This window comes from Symphalangus syndactylus, chromosome 13 (genome assembly GCF_028878055.3).
Source record: "Symphalangus syndactylus isolate Jambi chromosome 13, NHGRI_mSymSyn1-v2.1_pri, whole genome shotgun sequence".
Classification (NCBI taxonomy): Eukaryota; Metazoa; Chordata; class Mammalia; order Primates; family Hylobatidae; genus Symphalangus; species Symphalangus syndactylus.
Window position 1 is genome coordinate 27,888,584 of NC_072435.2, and position 20,270 is coordinate 27,908,853.

Sequence of the window (20,270 nt, forward strand, 5' to 3'; positions counted from 1 at the left end):
GCTGGGATTATAGGCGTGAGCCACCACACCCAGCCTGTTTTGTTTTTCCATTACCAAGCTGGCCAGACACAGAGAAAAGCAGGAAAATAAGGCAATATCCCTAATTAAGGGCTGAACCAGGTTCTCCCAAAAGATGTTGAAGTCCTAACCCCCGGCACCTCGAATGTAACCTCATCGGAAATACGTCTTTGCAGGGGGTCAAGGGAAGATGAGGTCACTGGGGTGCGCCCTCATCTCACGACAGTGTCACCATACAGAGGACATGTGGGCCAGGTGCACTGGCTCACGCCTGTAATCCCAGCACTTTGGGAGGCTGAGGCGGGCAGATCACCTGAGGTGAGGATGGAGACCAGCCTGGCCAACATGATGAAACCTAGTCTCTATTAAAAAATAAATAAATAAATAAATATAAAAATAGGCCAGGCTCGGTGGCTCATGCCTGTAATCCCAGCACTTTGGGAGGCCGAAGTGCACAGATCACCTGAGATTGGGAGTTTGAGACCAGCCTGGCCAACATGAAGAAACCCTGTCTACTAAAAATGCAAAATTAGCTGGGCATGGAAGCGGGTGCCTATAATCCCAGCTACTTGGGAGGCTGAGGCAGGAGAATTGCTTGAACCCCGGAGGCGGAGGTTGCAGTGAGCCTTGATCGTGCTATCGCACTCCAGCCTGGACGACACAGTGAGACTCTCTCAAAAAAAAAAAAAACAAAAAAAAAAAAAAAGAAAAGGGGTCAGGCGCAGTAGCTCACGCCTGTAATCCCAACACTTTGGGAGGCCAAGGCAGATGGATCACAAGGTCGGGAGATGGAGACCATCCTCGCTAACACAGTGAAACCCCGTCTCTACTAAAAATACAAAAAATTAGCCGGGCGTGGTGGCGGGCGCCTGTAGTCCCAGCTACTTGGGAGGCTGAGGCAGGAGAACGGCATGAACCTGGGAGGCGGAGCTTGCAGCGAGCCGCGATCTCGCCACTGCACTTCAGCCTGGGCGACAGAGTGAGACTCTGTCACAAAAAAAAAAAAAAAAGAGGACATGTGGAAACAGACACGCACAGAGAGAAGACGATGTGGAGAGGCACGGGGGGACGATGGCCGTGTGCAAGCCAAGGAGAGAGGCCGGGAACCAGTCCTCCCTTGCAGCCCCCAAAGGAAGCAGGCCCGCTGACACTTTGGTCGTGGACTTTCCAGCCTTCAGGACGGTGAGACAATGACCTTTTGCTGTTTTCAGCCACCTGGTCTGTGGCTCTTTGTTACAGCAACTCGGGCAGAGGAATCCACCCTTACACACACCCAGACTCAACAAGCATCCAGAATTTGCCCCATCCGTCAAAACACTCCCCCTCTTCTCCTCCTTCATTATGATTCTTTTCCTTATGCTGATATAAGCTAAAGGAAGACTGGGATTCAGTGGCTGCTTCATGGCTTGTTGAACCCCTGCAAGCTTCAGTCCGACCTTGAATGCACAGCCTTCTCTTACTCCCCCATAATGCTCTCCTTGCCTCTGACAAAAGCCACAGTAACTTTTCCGACTTGGAGCAGGGCAGGGCCAGGCCTAGGCTGCCCCAGCAGGCAATGGGCTGAGGCACACGGAGCAAGATGCACGAAGCCATGTGGAGAGGGAGCAGGAAGGAGGCCCAGGGCCTGGAGGCCACACCTGGGGCATCTGAGAGAAGCCTCCCACCTGCCCAGCCCTCACCTTGAGGGTCTGGGCCCGAGAGATGAGGTATGGAAGGTCGAAGTTCTGGATGTTGTAACCGGTGATCACATCGGGGTCCATGATACGGATGAAGGTGGACCAGGCCTGGGGGTGGGAGCACATTGGGTCACCCTGGTGGTTGCCCTGCCTCGGATTCCCCTACTTCCAGGATGTTCTAGAACCCCAGCCACCCCTGAAAATCCTGCAGAACCCAGAAGGGAAGTGCTCAAGTCTAAGTGCACAGGTGCCCACCCAGACCCACAGACGCCCACCCAGACCCACAGACATGGGCGTCGCAGCACCCAGGGGCTGATGGCTCAGGACGTGGAGGCTGGCGGGGACCCCGGGAAATGGTGTGGGGTGTGGAGCGAGAGCTACCTGCAGCAGGTCCTCCTCGTTCTCGTAGCTTTGCACCTTGGCACCCAGGATGGGGGCACAGGGCCGCAGGGTGAGCGCCAGGCGTAAGAAGGGCTCCGGCTCCCCCCAGCGCAGGCCCAGCGAGCAGATCTGGATGACAGGGTCCCGCTCAGGCTCAGGGAAAATGCCTGCGAGGCAGGAGGATGCAGGCGCCTGACTCCTGCCCCTCACTCCCAACACAGCAGGGAGGTTGCACCTCCCATCTCCCCAGGGCTGCCCCCGCCGCCTGCCGGCCCTGCGTGGCTCACCCTGGCTCCTGCTCCGCTCTCACCTCCAGGCCGTCTCCACACCCTCTGTGCTCACTCCATCTGGCCACACGGGCTGGGCGCTCCCGCCCCGGCACCTTCACACTTGCCCTTCCCTCCACCGGACCTGCCCTCCCGACCCCCCACCTGGCACATCAATGAGGTGGGCAGGAGCCCGGGCCCGGGGACAGACCTTTGCGGCCGGCGCACTCGATATCGAAGCTGAGCACGCGCAAGGGCGCAATGCGCTGCCACGGCCCTTCCGGCGGGTGACTGACCACGTCAGACCACAGCACGTCCGCCTCCAATTGGCACTGCGTAGCCTGTGGGCCATGGGTGGGTCAGCGGTGGCAGCAGGGTACCAGCTCCCCACCCTGCCCTGCCCTGGGAAGCCCTGCACCTTCTCCTTCAGCCTCAGGGCGTATTTCCCAGCTGGGAGCTCCAGCCAGTTGCAGCCGACGATGTCCGCGTCCACCATGAACCTGGAGGGGGCTGGGGGTCAGTGGACAGGGGCTGCCCGAGGGTGGGGATAGAGGCTGCAGAAGTGAGACAGAGGCCATACCGGATCTCAAAGTCGACGTTGGCCTCGTAGGGCGCAAAGCTGGGCGTGCCCAGGCCTGCCACACGGATGCCCTGTTCCAGGAGACGGCGGGCCGGGGCCACGAGGCGTGGCAGCGCCAGGGTGATGCGCAGGAACGGGGAGGGGCCGTGCCCGTGGTACCCAAACATGCCTGCGGATGGAAAAAGCTGGGACCAGCCAATGGCCTCCCGAGGGGACCCCCCAACCTGCTGATCCCGGGGGAGCACTCACTCTCTCGGGAGCACAGCTCCACGGCCAGCACGGCCGGCCCAGTCAGCTCCTTCCCCCCGCGATTGTCCCGGCTGATGGCCAAGTTCAGCTCCCGTTGCAGGTCACCCAGGTGCTCGGGCCCGAAACCTGGTGTGGGAGGGATGGTCAGAGGTGCAGGGGGCTCCAGTGGCTCCGGGAGGGGCTGGGTAGGGGCCACTCACCAGGGGGCGCTGGGGTGTAGAAGTAGGGAGCGAAGCCGTGGATGTGGCAGCAGACAGAGAACCCCTCATCGGTGACCCCGAAGGCGCGGAGCACAGGCACCGAGCCGCGGGACGGTGGGGGCCCGCCAGGCACAGGCTGCGCTGGGCCTGTGGGGTCACAGGGTAAGACAGCGGCCATGCCTCTCAGGGTCCTCCGAGGTGTGCCTCCACAGCCTCGAAATACCTTGGGGCCTGCAGCCTGGGGCACTCCTGCCCCTGTACCGTTCCCTGTGTCCATTTCAGCCTCCGCCCTGGTTCCCATCTCCACCCCCATCCCCCAGGACCCATTCTCCACAGCACAACTACAGGGAGGCCCCTCTTTTTTATTACAAGATAAAAACAACTGGCCGTGCACAGTGACTCACACCTGTGATTCCAGTGCTTTGTAAGGCCCAGGCGGGAGGATCGCTAGAGCCCAGGATTTGGAGACCAGCCTGGGCAACAGAGCGAGACCCAGTCTCAAAAAAAAGAAAAAATAAATACACACACACACACACACAACATATTATATGTATAAATATATTTGTCTCTACAAAATATATTAATATATAATATATATTACATATAAATTAATATATAATATATATTATATATAAATTAATATATAATATATAATATATAAATTAATATATAATATATATTATATATAAATTAATATATTATATATTATATATAAATTAATATATAATATATAAATCATATATAAATTAACATATGATATATAAATCATATAAATTAATATATAATATATAATATATAAATTAACATATAATATATAAATCATATATAAATTAACATATAATATATAAATCATATATAAATTAACATATAAATCTATATAAATTAACATATATAAATCATATATAAATTAACATATGATATATAAATCATATATAAATTAACATATAATATATAAATCATATATAAATTAACATATAATATATAAATCATATATAAATTAACATATAATATATAAATTATATATAAATTAACATATATAAATTATATATAAATCAATATATAATACATAAATTAATATATAATATATAAATTATATATAAATTAATATATAATATATAAATTATATATAAATTAATATATAATATATAAATTATATATAAATTAATATATAATATATAAATTATATATAAATTAATATATAATATATAAATCATATATAAATTATATATAAATTAATATATAATATATAACATATAAATTATATATAAATTAATATATAATACATAAAGAATACATTTTATATATATATTTATATTTCAACCACCTCCCAGGTTGAAAGGATTCTTGTGCCTCAGCCACCTGAACAGCTGAGATTACAGGCCCATGCCACCACACCTGGCTAATCTTTTGAATTTTTAGTAGAGACGGGGTTTCGCTATGTTGGCCAGGCTGGTCTTGAACTCCTGACCTCAAGTGATCAGCCTGCCTCAGCCTCCGAAAGTGCTGGGATTACAGGCTTGAGCCACCATGCCGGGCCCAAAAGTATATTTTTAAAAGTCAGCCAGGCCGGGCGCGGTGGCTCAAGCCTGTAATCCCAGCACTTTGGGAGGCTGAGGTGGGCAGATCACGAGGTCAGGAGATCGAGACCATCCTGGCTAAAACGGTGAAACCCCGTCTCTACTAAAAATACAAAAAATTAGCCGGGAGTAGGGGAGGGCGCCTGTAGTCCCAGCCACTCAGGAGGCTGAGGCAGGAGAATGGCATGAACCTGGGAGGCGGAGCTTGCAGTGAGCCGAGGTCGCGCCACTGCACTCCAGCCTGGGTGACAAAGCAAGACGCAGTCTCAAAAAAAAAAAAAAAAAAAAAAACAACAACAAAGTTAGCCAGACATTGTGGTGCACACCTGTAGTCCTAGCTACTCCGAGGCTGAGGTGGGAGGATCACTTGAGCCCAGGAGGTTGAGGTTACAGTGAACCATGATTGTGCCACTGCCCTCCAGCCTGGGTGACAGAGGGAGACTCTGTCTTAAAAAAAAAAAAATAGGCGGGGCACAGTCACTCACTCCTATAATCCCAGCACTTTAGGAGGCCAAGGTTGGCAGATCACCTGAGGTTGGGAGTTTCAAACCAGCCTGGCCAACATGGCGAAACCCTGTCTCTACTAAAAATACAAAAATTAGCTGGGCGTGATGGCACACAGCTTGAACCCAGGAGGCGGAGGTTATAGTGAGCCAAGAGCGTGCCACTGCACTCCAGCCTGGGCGACAAGAGCAAGACTCCATCTTAAGAAAAAAAAAAAAATTTATTGGCCAGGTGCACTCCAGCCTGAGCAACAGAGGGAAATCTTGTCTCAAAAAAAAAAAAAAAAAAAAAAAATCTTGTAAAACATCAAATTGGGCTGCACGCAATGGCTCACACCTGTAATCTTAGCACTTTGGGAGGCCGAGGCGGGTGGATCACTTGAGGTCAGGAGTTCAAGACCAGCCTAGCCAACGTGGCAAAAGCCCATCTCTACTAAAAATACAAAAATTAGCCAGGCATGGTGGTGTGTACCTGTAATCCCAGCTACTTGGGAGGCTGAGGCAGGAGAATCACTTGAACCCGGGAGGCGGAGGTTTCAGTGAGCCGAGATCAGGCCACTGCACTCCAGCCTGGGCAACAGGGCAAGACTCCATCTCAAAAAGAAAAAAGTCAAATTGACTTTTGCTTTATGTGTCTAGTGTTATGAATTTTAAGGCACAGAGGTCCTTGCACAGGCTGCAGCCACTACGTATGCAAAACAGCTCAACGCTCCAAGCACCTCCCTCAAGCTGACCCTGTGTCACCTTCGCTTCACACTCCACAACCCCTGGCACCCACTGGTCTGTTGTGTCACTACTACTCTATGGCAACTAGAGGGGCAGAGCCAGAGGGGCTGACCTGGCCTAGCCTCTGCCCCAGAAGCGCAGGGCCCCAGCACTCACCCGTAACCCCTAAACTCACCCACATAATGGTCAATCTCCAACTGTTGGAAGATGAGGGGCTCTGTCTGGGGGTCCAGGGCTGGTGGTGTGGGCCGAAGCCAGCGAGGATCTATGGCTGATGGTGGGAGCTGCCCTGGTTAGGGAAGGGAAGGAAGTGGAGTACATGGAGTCATGGTCTTCCCCAGCCAGGATGGCATGTGATTCTGAAAGGAGCCAGGCAGAGGTGGTGGTCTGGGTCAGGCAGGAAACTTGGAAGAGAATGGGTGTCAAGGGTCAGGGCCAGAATCACTGTAGGCCACACAGGCTGCATGGGGTTGAAGGGCAGTCCTTTGTAGGATTCAAAATTGGCCAGAGTGGGGTCACAGGTCAGCTTTGCAGCTGACTCTTGGACCAAAGGCAAGACCAGGGACAATGAGTTGGGCAGCAGGGGCTTCCAGCTCCAAGCCTTACCATCTGCAACCCCCTCCAGGACTGACTGCAGCTCCTCCTCCTCCTGCTCCTGCAGCCTGTGCTCTGCCTCCATCTCCTCCATCAGTGCCAGGTCCTCCTCGAATTGGGATGGCTGAGGTGCATCATCGTCATCCCAGAGGCCCCCACGGAACCGCTTTGGGGGCACCCCAGGCCCTGGGCCTGGCCGCCGCTTGCCATCCATCCTGCTGGGCAAGTTGGAGCTTGGTGGAGGTTCTGACCAGAGACACCTCTTACCCTGTCTTCTCCATGGCATCCCATGCACCCACCATGGCCATGAGCCTTTTCCCACTCTGAAGTGGCTATACTAACATAGCTCTGCACCCTGCAGGCAGTGGGGTGGGAGCACATTCCAGACGCTCAATTATTAGCTACTGCAGCAGCAGCCCAGTCGACTCCCTGACCCTCTCGCCCATCACACTAGGTCCTTAGCACATCTCTTGCTTTTTTTTTTTTTTTTTTGAGATGGAATTGTGCTCTTGTCACCCAGGCTGGAGTGCAATGGCATGATCTTGGCTCACTGCAAGCTCTACCTCCCAGGTTCAAGTGATTCTCCCCTCGGCCTCCCGAGTAGCTGGGATTACAGGTGCCCACCACCACACCCAGCTAATTTTTGTGTTTTGAATAGAGACGGGGTTTCGCCATGTTGGCCAGGCTGGTCTCAAACTTCTGACCTCAGGTGATCCACCCGCCTCAGCCTCCCAAAGTGCTGAGATTACAGGCGTGAGCCCCCACGCCCAGCCTTAGCACATCTCTTTATTTCCCACAAACCTCTGTCTCTGATACCTCGCCTACCGACCACCCATCTGCCCAGGCCATCTGCCATTGAAATGACAAAAACTGCAACTACTTTTGCACCAAGTTAAATACTTTGAAATAATCTCAAATGCCTAGAACTCCTGTATGCCCTTCCCCAGGCTCCCCGGTGGTCAGCGTGTTGTGTGTGTGCTCTCTCACCGCCTCTCTCTGCCCTCCCACATGTACGGTATGCACACCATATTGTTACTTCTTTTCCTGAGTAATTTGAGAGTTCCTTGCAGATCCCATACCCCTCCACACTTTAGCACGTAGTGCCTAAGAATAAGGAATTCCTTTCGCTGAGCACAGTACGATACAATCTAGGACACTTAACACTGACTCAAGGTTGATGTAAAATAAAGGGCACCTTTCCCAATTTCTCCAACTGTCTCCAAAATGCCGTTTATAGTAACCTGCTTTCTCCCCCAGTCCAGGACCCACAGTAGCAAACAAAACACAACACAAACCACATACAGACTGCTACTTATATATATTTGTGTTTTCTTTTTCTTTCTTTTAAAGACGGAATGAGGGCTGGGTGCGATGGTTCACGCCTGTAATCCCAGCACTTTGGGAGGCCAAGGTGGGCGGATCACGAGGTCAGAAGTTTGAGACCAGCCTGACCAACATGGCGAAACCCCATCTCCACTAAAAATACAAAAATTAGCCAGGTGAGGTAGCAGGCGCCTGTAATCCCAGCTACTCAGGAGGCTGAGACAGGAAAATTGCTTGAACCTGAGAGGCGGAGGTTGCAGTGAGCCGAGATAGTGCCATTGTACTCCAGCCTGGGCCACAGAGCAAGACTCCCGTCTCAGAAAAAAAAAAAAAAAAAAAAAAAGACAGAATCTCACTCTTGTTGCCCAGGCTGGAGTGCAGTGGCGCAATCTCGATTCACTGCAACTTCCACTTCCCGGGACCCAGTTCAAGCAATTCTCCTGCCTCAGCCTCCCGAGTAGCTGGGATTACGAGCACATGCCACCATGCCCAGCTAATTTTTGTATTTTTAGTAGAGACAGGGTTTCACCATGTTGGCCAGGCTGGTCTTGAACTACTGACCTCAAGTGATCCACCCGCCTTGGCCTCCCAAAGTGCTGAGATTACAGGCGTGAGCCACCATGCCTTGCCTGTGTTTTCTTTTTTTTTTTTTTTTTTGAGATGGAGTTTCACTCTATCACCCAGGCTGGAGTGCAGTGGTGCAATCTCGGCTGCAACCTCCACTTCCAGGTTCAAGAGATTCTCCTGCCTCAGCCTCCTGAGTAGCTGGGATCACAGGTGCCCACCACCATGCCCGGCTAATTTTTGTATTTTAGTAGAGACAGGGTTTCACCATGTTGGCCATCCTGGTCTTGAACTCCTGACCTCAGGTGATCCACCTGCCTCGGCCTCCCAAAGTGCCAGGATTACAGGCATAAGCCACTGCACCCGGCCTGTGTTTTCTTAATTACAACCTATAAAAGATTATTTTGGAGGCTGGGAGCAGTGGCTCACACCTGTAATCCCAGCACTTTGGGAGGCAGGTGGATCATGAGGTCAGGAGATCGAGACCATCCTGGCTAACATGGTGAAACCCCGTCTCTACTAAAAAAATACAAAAAAATTAGCCGGGCGTGGTGGCGGGCGCCTGTAGTCCCAGCTACTCGTGAGGCTGAGGCAGGGGAATGGTGTGAACCCGGGAGGCAGAGCTTGCAGTGAGCCGAGATTGCGCCACTGCACTCCAGCCTGGGCAACAGAGCGAGACTCCATCTCAAAAAAAAAAAAAAAAAAATTATTATTTTGGGGGTGTATTTTGACAAGATATACAATATCTTTGACAAGATATACAAAATACAAGTTATACAATATAAAAGTTGACTAGAGCTAGGCATGGTGGCCCACGCTGTAATCCCAGTGCTTTGGGAAGCTGAGGCAGGTGGATCACTTGAGTTCAGGAGTTCGAGACCAGCCTGGTCAACATGGTGAAACCCTGTCTTTAATAAAAATACAAAAAAATTAGCTGGGTGTGGTGGTGCACACCTGTAATTATGGCTACTTGGGAGGCTGAGGCAGGAGAATCACTTGAACCCGAGAGGTGGAGGTTGCAGTGAGCCGAGATCGCGCCACTGCACTTTAGCCTGGGCAACACAGCAATATTCTGTCTCAAAAAAAAAAAAAAAAAAAAAAAAAACCACCACCACCAACAACAAATAAAACCCAAACAAACAAAAAAAACAACCACAACAAAAAAGTTCACTGGGCATAGTGGCTTATGCCTGTAATCTCAGCACTTTGAGAGGCCAAGGTGGGAGGATCGCTTGAGCCCAGGAGTTTGAGACTGGACTGAAGAAGATGGCAAGACCCCGTCTCAAAAAAAAAAAAAAAAATGTGTATCTCCTCTGGTTGATTAGACAAGATGATATGCAGGTTAAACTTAAGTGGGTAACTTTATTGTGGTTCAGTAAGAATATTCTAAGGAGATACACACTCAAGTATTTAGGAGTAAATGGCCATAACGTCTGCAAGGTATTCGGAATTCTTTGTATAAAAGTGAGTGTACGTATACAGAGAGAAGGGAGATAAGAAACATGCAAATCACAAATAGGGCAGAATGTTGAAACAGGTGATCTGGGCAAAGGGCGTGCAGGTGTTCTTTTTTTTTTTTTTTTTTGAGACGGAGTCTCGCTCTGTCACCCAGGCTGGAGTACAGTGACGCAATCTCGGATCACTGCAAGCTCCGCCTCCCGGGTTCACGCCATTCTCCTGCCTCAGCCTCTCCGAGTAGCTGGGACTACAGGCGCCCGCCACCACGCCCGGCTAATTTTTTTGTATTTTTAGTAGAGACGGGGTTTCACCGTGGTCTCGATCTCCTGACCTCGTGATCCACCCGCCTCGGCCTCCCAAAGTGCTGGGATTACAAGCGTGAGCCACCGCGCCCGGCCAGTGCAGGTGTTCTTTACACTATTTTTTTTTTTGAGACGGAGTCTCGCTCTGTCTCCCAGGCTGGAGTGCGGTGGGGCGATCTCGGCTCACTGCAAGCTCCGCCTCCCGGATTCACGCCATTCTCCCGCCTCAGCCTCCTGAGTAGCTGGGACTACAGGCGTCCGCCACTGCGCCCGCCTAATTTTTTTGTATTTTTAGTACAGACGGGGTTTCACCGTGGTCTCAATCTCCTGACCTCGTGATCCGCCCTGCTGGGATTACAGGTGTGAGCCACCGCACCCGGCCTACACTATTTATTCTTTCAACCTTCCTGTTAATTTGAAATTATCAGAGAAAGAAGTTTTTAAAAAGTACCTGTACCCAACCGGGCACAGTGGCTCGCACCTATAATCCCGGCACTTTGGGAGGCCGAGGCGGGTGGATCACCTGAGGTCAGGAGTTTGAGACCAGCCTTATCAACATGGTGAAACCCTGTCCCTACTAAAAAAATACAAAATTAGCTAGGCATGGTGGCACACACCTGTAACCCCAGCTACTTGGGAGGCTGAGGCAGGAGAATCCCTTGAACCCGGGAGGTAGAGGTTGCAGTGAGCCAAGACTGTGCCATTGCACTCCAGCCTGGGCAACAAGAGTGAAATTCTGTCTGAAAAAACAAACAAATAAAAACAAAGTACTTGTCCCCCAGGGTCCAGGCTGAGGCAGAGGGGATTACTGGAACCTAGGGCAGATCCCAGATGTGGCTGGGAAGAGGCAGGTGAGCAGGTCAGCTGTCCACCCCTGGATCTCATAACAGTTGCCCCATATCCAGTCCTCACTTTGCCTTTTTACTTTTTTTTTTTAGACGGAGTCTCACTCTGTCACCCAGGCTGGAATGCAGTGGCTGATCTCGGCTCACTGCAACCTTCGCCTCCTGGCTTCAAGCGATTCTCCTGCCTCAGCCTCCCAAGTAGCTGGGATTACAGGTGCCCACCATCATACCCGCTAATTTTTTTTTGTATTTGTAGTAGAGATGGGGTTTCACCATGTTGGCCAGGCTGGTCTCGAACTCCTGACCTCAGACGATCCGCCCGTCTCGGCCTCCCAAAGTGCGGTGATTATGGGTGTGAGCCACCGCGCCCGGCTTTGCTTTGCTTTTTTGCAATAGAACACACCCCTCCAACCCTGCGTGTCCGGAGCGGCCACAGGCTGCCCAGCGGAAGACTACATTTCCCAGTTTGCACCGCCAGGGGGGCCACGTGACTAAGTTCTCCCTCCAGGAATGAGAGTGATCACGAGGTGTGCAGCTACTGGGACATCCTCCCACCCTCTTCCCCGTCACAGTGGCTGTAACATGGATGTAGTGGGGGAGCCAACCACAAGAACGGGAACAACACTGGGCTCTCCAACAACCTTCCAGAGCAAAGCTGTCTGCCAACCCTGCACACTTGCCTATCTTCCAAAGCGTTATGTGGAGAAATCAATTTGTATCTTTCTTGGGCCACTGTGTTTTGGGAGCTCCTTGGTACAACAGCTTAGACCTGAAATAAGCACGGAAAAATTCTGAACTGACGGAGTATATGTTAGAAATGTTCAGGGCGGTTCATAACAGACACTCAGCATTAGAAAGGGGCCAGCTACTGACAGACATGCAACACGGATGAATCTTGAAAGCAGGCTGTGCAAAAGCCAGACACAAAGTGCACACTGGGGGAACGAGGAGTGACTGCTTACGGAGTATGGGGTTTTCTGTAGGGGTGATGAAATATTTTGAAACTAGACAGAGGTAATGGTTGTACAACACTGTGAACGTACCAACTGAATTCTTTGCTTTATTATTATCTTCTCTCTTTATTGAGACAGGGTCTCGCTCTGTCGCCCAGGCTAGAGTGCAGTGGCATGATCTCAGCTCACTGCAGCCTTGACCTCCCGGGCTCAGGTGATCCTCCCACCTTGGCCTCCTGAGTAGTTATGAAGACAGGTGCGTGCCACCATGCCTAGCCAATTGTTTTTTGGTAAAGACGGGTTTTGCCATGTTGCTGAGGCTGGTCTGAAACCCCTGGGCTCAAGTGATCTGCCTGCCTTGGCCTCCCCCAAGTGCTGGGATTACAGAGCCAGCCATTGTTTGCTTTAAAATGGCTAATTTTACCTCTATAAAAATTGTATGATACTATTTAGACAAAGTTGTAGAATACACTAAAGTGATCTACAACGCTAGAAATCAGACTAGTGGCTGCTCCTAGGGTAGGAGAGACTGGGAAGGGTATGAGGGGGTTTCTGGGGTGATAAAACACACCTATACAGCCAACTGTACACTGGAGACCTGGGCATGGCATGCCACGTAAATGACACCTCAATTACAAACATAAAAGTTTGGAGGCTGCAATTCCACATCTAGGAATGTACGCGGTAGATATATTATCACATAAGAAAAACTGCATTTATAAGGTTATTTCCAGAAGCATCCTTTGAAATCCCCAAAGACTGGAAACCACCTAACTGTCCTCCCCCAGGGAGCTATTTAAATATGTTAAGTCTGTTCAATGGAATACTATGCAACTGTGTAAAGGAAGGAGGAAGCTCTTTGTGTACTGATAGGGAAGGTCCTCAAAGAGGCATTGTTCAGTAGATAAAGCAAGATGCACAGTGGTGCACTCACAATTTTATCTTTTGTGTTGAAAAAAGATGTCTAAGAATACGTTTACCCTGATTCCAGTCATTAAGAAATAAACAGCCCGGGCGCAGTGGCTCACGCCTGTAATCCTAACATTTTGGGAGGCCAAGGAGGGTAGATCACTTGAGGTCAAGAGTTTCAGGCCAGCCTGACCAACATGGTGAAACCCCATCTCTACTAAAATACAAAAATTAGCCAGGTGTGGTGGGCGCCTGTAATACCAGCTACTTGGGAGGCTGAGGCAGGAGAATCACTTGAACCTGGGAGGCAGAGGTTGCGGTGAGCTGAGATCATGCCACTGCGCTCTAGCCTGGGTGACAGAGCAAGACTCTGTCTCAAAACAAAAAAAAAAAGAAACAAACGAATCCAAAGCGAAGGGTGACAACATTGGTCTGTAATCTTTAAAACTGTCGATGTCATGAAAAAGTAAGTTGCCTGGGTTGGGGTCTCACATCTGTAATCCCAACACTTTGGGAGGCTGAGGTGGGATCATCACTTGAGGCCAGGAGTTAGAAACTAGCCTAGGCAACATAGGGAGACTCAATTTCTGCAAAAAATTAAAAATCAGTCAATCTCTACAAAAAATTAAAAATTACTTAAGCATGGTGGCGCATACCTATAGTCCCAGGTACTCAGGAGACTGAGGTGGGAGGATCACTTGAGCCTGGGAGGTGAAGGCTGCAGTGAGCCATGACTGCACCACTGCAATACAGTCTGGGCAAGAGAGCGAGACATGTCTCAAAAAATGAAAAAGTTGCCATGACAATGTGTTACCCTAGGTTAGAACTTGGATTAAAAAAGTAAAATGATGGGCCAGGTGCAGTGGCTCAAGCCTGTAATCCCAGCACTTTGGGAGGCCGAGGCAGGCGATCACCTGAGGTCAGGAGATTAAGACCAGCCTGGCCAACGTGGTGAAAACTGCGTCTCTACTAAAAAAATACAAAAATTAGCTGGGCGTGGTGGTGGGCACCTATAATCCCAGCTACTTGGGAGGCTGAGGCAGGAGAATCGCTTGAACCTGGGAGGCGGAGTTTGCAGTGAGCCAAGATTGCGCCATTGCACTCCAGCCTAGGCAACAAGAGCGGGGAAAAAAAAAAAAGAAAAAAAGAAATTATTGGCCAGGCACAGTGGCTCACACCTGTAATCCCAACACTATAGGAGGCTGAGGTGGGTGGATCACCCGAGGTCAGGAGTTTGAGACCAGCCTGGCCAACATGGTGAAACCCTGTCTCCACTAAAAATATAAAAATTAGCTGGGCGTGGTGGCAGGTGCCTGTAATCTTAGCTACTCGGGAGGCTGAGGCAGGAGAATCAATTGAACCCAGGAGGTGGAGGTGGCAGTGAGCCAAGATCACACCACTGCACTCCAGCCTGGGTGACAATGAGGCTGTTTCAAAAAAGAAAAAAAACAAAAACAAAAACAAAAAAAAAAACAGGCTGGATGTGGTGGCTCACGCCTGTAATCCTAGCACTTTGGGAGCCCAAGGCAGGCAGATCACCTGAGGTCAGGAGTTCGAGACCAGCCTGGCCAAAATGAAACCCTGTCGCTACTAAAAATACAAAAAAATTAGCTGGGCATGGTGGTGCATGCCTGTAATTCCACCTATTCGGGAGGCTGAGGCAAGAGAATGGCTTGAACTGGGGAGGCAGAGGTTGCAGTGGGCCGAGATAGTGCCACTGCACTCCAGCCTGGGCGATAGAGCAAGACTCAGTCTTGGGAAGAAAAAAAAAAGATGCAATTATTAATAGCTTTGAAGAATATTACAGGGACACGTGGCAGATCTAAATAAGGACCGTCTATTCGGTAACGTCACTGTCTCATGTTAAACTGCATGACGATGACAATGACACTGTAGTTCTGCAGGAGGACATCCCTGTTCTTAAGAGCTGACTGCTGGAGGCCAGGTACGGTGGCTCACGGCTGTAATCCCAGGACATTTGGAGGCCGAGGCAGGGGGATCGCTTGAGCCCAGGAGTTTGAGATCAGCCTAGGCAACATAGTGAAACCCTGTCTCTATAAACAATACAAAAATTAGCAGGGTGTGGTGGCACACACCTTTAGTCCCAGCTACTCGGGAGGCTGAGGATCAGCTGAGCCTAGGGAGGGCGAGGCTGCAGTGAGCCGTGACCACCCCACTGCACTACAACCTGCATGACAGAGTAAAATCCTGTACCAAAAAAAAAAAAAAAAAAAAAAGAGGCCGGGTGCGGTGGCTCACGCCTGTAATCCCAGCACTCTGGGAGGCAGAAGCAAGTAGATCATGAGGTCAGGAGTTCAAGACTAGCCTGGCAAAGATGGTGACACCCTGTCTCTACTAAAAATACAAGAATTAGCCGGGTGTGGTGGTGCGCACCTGTAGTCCCAGCTACTCAGGAAGCTGCGGTAGGAGAATCGCTTGAACCCAGGAGGCGGAGGTTGCAGTGAGCCAAGATTGCACCACCGTACTCCAGCCTGGGTGACAGAGCAAGACTCTGTCTCAAAAAAAAAAAAAAAAAAAAGTTAACTGCTGGAGTTTTCAGAGGTGAAGTATCATGATGACCACAACTTTCAAATAGTTCAGCCAAAAAAAAAGGACAAAAGGTACAAGTATATGCATGTGCTTGCATAAAGCAAAGGAGGTGTCATGCCAACAGCCAGTGAATCTAGGCAAAGGGCCGTGGCTGTTCACTGTACTCAATTTGTACCTTCTCTGCAGGTTTGAAACTTTTCAAAATATTAAGGGGGAAACATATAAAATGAAGATAGTAACAATTTTACAAGATGGGCAGAAAAGTAGGTAGAAATCTTTTTGCTTTTAATGCAGGGAGTATGTAGACATCTTTTTTATTTTAATGCAGAGCATATGTATAAATCTATTTGCTTTTAATGCATCATTCTACAAGGAGAGCTAAGAAACTGGTTTCCTGGGGGATAGGGTAGAAGACTTCATTTGCTAACTGCTTTATTGAGCTATAATTCACATACTGTACAATTCAACCATTTAAAGTATATATAGTTCAATGGTATTTAGTATGTTCAGAGTCAGGCAACCATCACCACAGTCAATTTTAGAACTCTCTCATCACCCCAAAAAGCCTAAATCCTTTAGCTCTCTCCCTGCATTCAGCCCATCTGCCCCCACCCCTGGCAGCCACGCATCTAACTTTCTGTCTCCATGGATCTGCCTATTCTGGGCATTTCCTATAAATGGGATCTTGGAATACGCAGCCTCTTGTGTCTGGCTGCTTTCTCTGAATGCGTTCATCGTTCATGTGTGTGGCGGCCTGTCGTCAGTGCTGTGTCCCTTTTTTGCTGAGTACTTTTCCGCTGTATGGCTAGAACACGTTTGACGTATCCCTTCATCAGTGGATGGACATTAGGGTTGCTTCCACCTTTTGTGACTGGTGCAGCCGTGAGTGTGTGCAGGAAGTTTTGTGTGAGGAAGACTTTGACTCTGCGTTTGCACTCTTTGGGTGACAACCGCGTACATGTGTGACTTACAGGAAGAAGCAAGCGTAGTTAGTGCCTCTGGCTCCAGTTATGCAAGTAGCCAGAGAGGGACAGGGAGTGATGATCTGCGGGGAGAGCCCCGGGTGGGACAGAGGAAGCGCAGGGGCTTGTGGGAGCCCAGAGTCATTGCCGAAGCTGGAGGAGGAAGGAAGGAGCCGACTGGCTGCCCTTGGCCAGTTGGCTGTGGCTACGGGGGTGCGGTGGGAGGGACGGTGTCAGCAGGGGCAAAACCTGGGCTCTCGTTAGTGGAGGCAGAGCAGCATTAGGAAGGAAAGGCCCCTGTGTGTCCCCTCTCATCGGCCCTGGCACAGGATGAGAGCTTGGCAAACACTGTCCTCTGCCCCTCTCACAACCCTTCGGTAGCAAGCACTTAACAGAGATTCAGCAATAAAATGACACCACGCGCTCGCTGCAGGCCAGACACCGGTTTTCTCGATGAGTGAGACACTCATTTCCTCAATGACCTCATCCAATCTTGCCCAATCTCACAGCTTTATTTTTATTTATATATTTTTTTGGGACAGGATCTTGCTCACTGCAACCTCCGTCTCCTGGACTCAAGCGATTCTCCTGCCTCGGCCTCGCAGGTAGCTGGGATTACAGGCGCCCACCACTATGTCCAGCTACTTTTGTATTTTTAGTAGAGTTTCACCATGTTTGCCAGACTAGTCTCAAACTCCTCACCTCAAGTGATCCGTCTGCCTCGGCCTCCCAAAGTGCTGGGATTACAGGCGCCCGCCACCACGCCCTGCTAATTTTTTGTATTTTTAGTAGAGACAGGGTTTCACCGTGTTAGCCAGGATAGTCTTGATCTCCTGACCTTATGATCCGCCCGCCTTGGCCTCCCAAAGTGCTGGGATTACAAGCGTGAGCCACCGCGCCCGGCCTAGTTTTTGGATTTTTTGTAGACAGGGTCTTGCTATGTTGCCCAGGCTCACCTGCACACTTTTGGCCTTGTCCTTCCCCTAGGCCTCTGTGACTGCTGTCTCTGGACTGCCTGGGTGTATGTCTTCCTCCCTTACCAGCCAGGGACCTCTGGATGGCAGAGCAAGGACTGACTCTCCTCTGGGAACTTAGCATCACCCAGCACAGGGCTGGGCCCCCAGGAGGCCTTAGGCAGTGTTCGCTGCTTGAAACTCCACTGCATCCAGAGACTCAGCTCAGGCTTAGCTCCTCCAAGATGACCAGCTGCCCTTCAGGGTTCCCACAACGCCTTGTGCCACTTCCGTTATTGCACGTGTGCATGCAGAACTGGGATCCTTTCAGCCTGTGAGCTCCTCGAGAAATGGAGTCAGCATCTTGCCCAAGTTGGGGTCTCCAGCATCACTCTGCACAGTGTCCGGTTACTTCAAGACATGAGTTTAGGCCGAGTGTGGTGGCTCACACCTGTAATCCCAGCACTTTGGGAGGCCGAGGTGGGAGGATTACTTGAGGTCAGGGATTCGAGACCAGCCTGGGCAACATGGCAAAACCCTTTCTCTACTAAAAATACAAAAATTATTTGGGCGTGGTGGCATGCACCTGTAATCCCAGCTACTCGGGGGGCTGAGGCATGAGAATCGCTTGAACCTGGGAGGTGGCCGAGATCGCGCCACTGCACTCCAGCCTGGGGGACAGAGCAAGACCCTGTCTCAAAAACCAAAAAAAAAAGGCATGTGAGTTGAAACTCCCTGTGAGTATCAACCACTCTGGTGAGTCTTCCCTGAGCACACAGGTTCTTCTCTTGGCTCCCAAAGACTATCACTGCTCCACCATAGCTCAGCGCACCCTGGACTGAAATCTCCTGTCCTTCCCCAACCAAACTGGATGATCGTTGGCTCCCCAGTGCTCAGCAGAGGGCCTGTCCAAAGAGCAGCTGTCAGAAACACATAAGAGAGGGAAGAGCATTTCAGAGGGAGGGAAGGAACCTCTCTAGGGGGAAGAGAGACCTGTGGGGGGAAGTGCAGGAAGGAGGAGAGGCGGCCGTGCGTGGTGGCTCACGCCTGTAATCCCAGCACTTTGGGAGGCCGAGGCGAGTGGATCACCTGAGGTCAGGAATTCGAGACCAGCCTGGCCAACACGGCGAAACCCCATCTCTACTAAAAATACAAAAAAATGAGCTGGGCGTGGCAGCGGGCGCCCGTAATCCCAGCTACTCAGGAGGCTGAGGCACGAGACTCGCTTGAACCCGGGAGGCGGAGGTTGCCATGAGCTGAGTTCGCACCCCTGCATTCCAGCCTGGGTGACAGAGCAAGACTCTGTCTCAAAAAAAAAAAAAAAAAAAAAAAAAGAGGAGACAGCAGCAACAAGTTCCTTGAGTGGAAGGGCTGAGGCGAGGCACTGACATCGCCCTGCCCACTCCTGGCTCCACTCTAAACCCTGCCCACTCACTCCCCCACTAATCTCTGCCTTCAGAGCGGCAACTCCAACCTGCTTCTCTCTTAGCCTTCCCCATCCAGCCTGCTGCTCAAACCACAAACCCAAGAGGCATCCCGGACTCTTCCCCTCGCTCCTACGCCCAGTCCATCAGCCAGTCCCCCTGGCTCCACCCGCAAAGGTAACCTGAGCCTGATTCTCTCCGCCTGCAGGACGCTCTCCCTCCTAACAGAGCTCCCTCCTTCCATTCTTATTCCTGCTACAATCCAATTTCCACTCAGTGGTCAGTGAGTTTTTCAAAACACGGGGCGAATCGTGTTGTTTCCACGCTCAAACCCTCCCACGGCTCCCCGCTGAACCTAGAATAAAGGAGAAATTCCATACCAAGGTTTACAAGGCCCTATAGGATCTAGTTCCCCAACATGACTCCGACCTCATCTGTATTTCTCTCGTCCCCTCGGCTCCTGCTACAAATACGCCAAGCTCCTTCCACCTCAGGGCTTTGCACTTGAGGGTCCCAGAGCGGTCGATTCTGGACCACTCCAGCTAAAGCAGCAGGCTCTTCCCTCATTATCACGTTACCCTGCGTTAGTTCTCTTCTGAGAGCATCTCACAGCCCCAGAGCACTGCTTTACTGATGCTACTATTAAAACTCATCACTTATCTACCATCTGTCTTCCCGAGGCAGGGACTTCTCTGACTTGTTCCTGCTTCCAGAAAAGTGCCCGGCACAGAGTACTCAAACACCCAGCGAATCCAGGATGACACCAAGCCCGCACGTGCACCACCCAGTCCCCCCCAGCTCCTCCCGGGCCACGTCCCGCCCCACGGTGACCGGCGCATGCGCCCCCTGCCCGCCGAGGAATTCCACCCCCACCCCGGCCTTTTCCTGCTCGTCCCCGCGCCCTCGCCCAGGAAACCCCTGGCCCCTGCCCCCTCCTGCGCGCCCCCGGGCCAAGGGATGCCCTCGCAACCGTCTCTCAGATCTATGTGCCTGGCTGCTCAAGCCCGGTTCCCTACCAAGCCCACTGCCCCGAACTCCCTTTTTCCCCTCTACTCACCCGCTTCAAACAGCGTTTCCCGCCACAGCCTACGCCGCCGTGACCCCTGACTCCCGCGCGCGCAAGCCCAGAGCCGCGGCGCTCTGAGACGGGCCACGCCCCCGCCTGCCCAAGTGCGGGCGAGGCCACGCCCCGCTTGTTCGACTGCGGAGCAGGCCCCACCCGCCTCTCTCAGCTTACGAAGTAGCCTCGCCCCCTTG

The 20,270-nt window shown here is 50.9% G+C and overlaps 1 protein-coding gene across 2 annotated transcripts in view; it reads right to left on the minus strand.

The window, feature by feature from the left end:
* The window catches only part of POLD1 (DNA polymerase delta 1, catalytic subunit), a 33,491-nt gene extending 13,278 nt beyond the window's left edge, over positions 1 to 20,213 (minus strand). Inside the window, exons 1-10 of one of the 2 annotated variants that reach the window (XM_055239493.2) lie at positions 20,071 to 20,213; positions 6,783 to 6,985; positions 6,352 to 6,465; positions 3,371 to 3,517; positions 3,171 to 3,296; positions 2,922 to 3,090; positions 2,760 to 2,841; positions 2,553 to 2,682; positions 2,076 to 2,242; positions 1,698 to 1,802 (exon numbers count right to left, since the gene is read on the minus strand). In XM_055239493.2, coding sequence (XP_055095468.1) covers positions 1,698 to 1,802; positions 2,076 to 2,242; positions 2,553 to 2,682; positions 2,760 to 2,841; positions 2,922 to 3,090; positions 3,171 to 3,296; positions 3,371 to 3,517; positions 6,352 to 6,465; positions 6,783 to 6,984 — 1,242 coding nt within the window. In that variant the 5' untranslated portion in view covers position 6,985; positions 20,071 to 20,213. Of the gene's footprint in view, positions 1 to 1,697; positions 1,803 to 2,075; positions 2,243 to 2,552; positions 2,683 to 2,759; positions 2,842 to 2,921; positions 3,091 to 3,170; positions 3,297 to 3,370; positions 3,518 to 6,351; positions 6,466 to 6,782; positions 6,986 to 17,592; positions 18,505 to 20,070 lie in introns of those variants that run through there. The other variant, XM_063615679.1, reaches the window with a different exon arrangement.
* Positions 20,214 to 20,270: the final 57 nt, after the last annotated feature.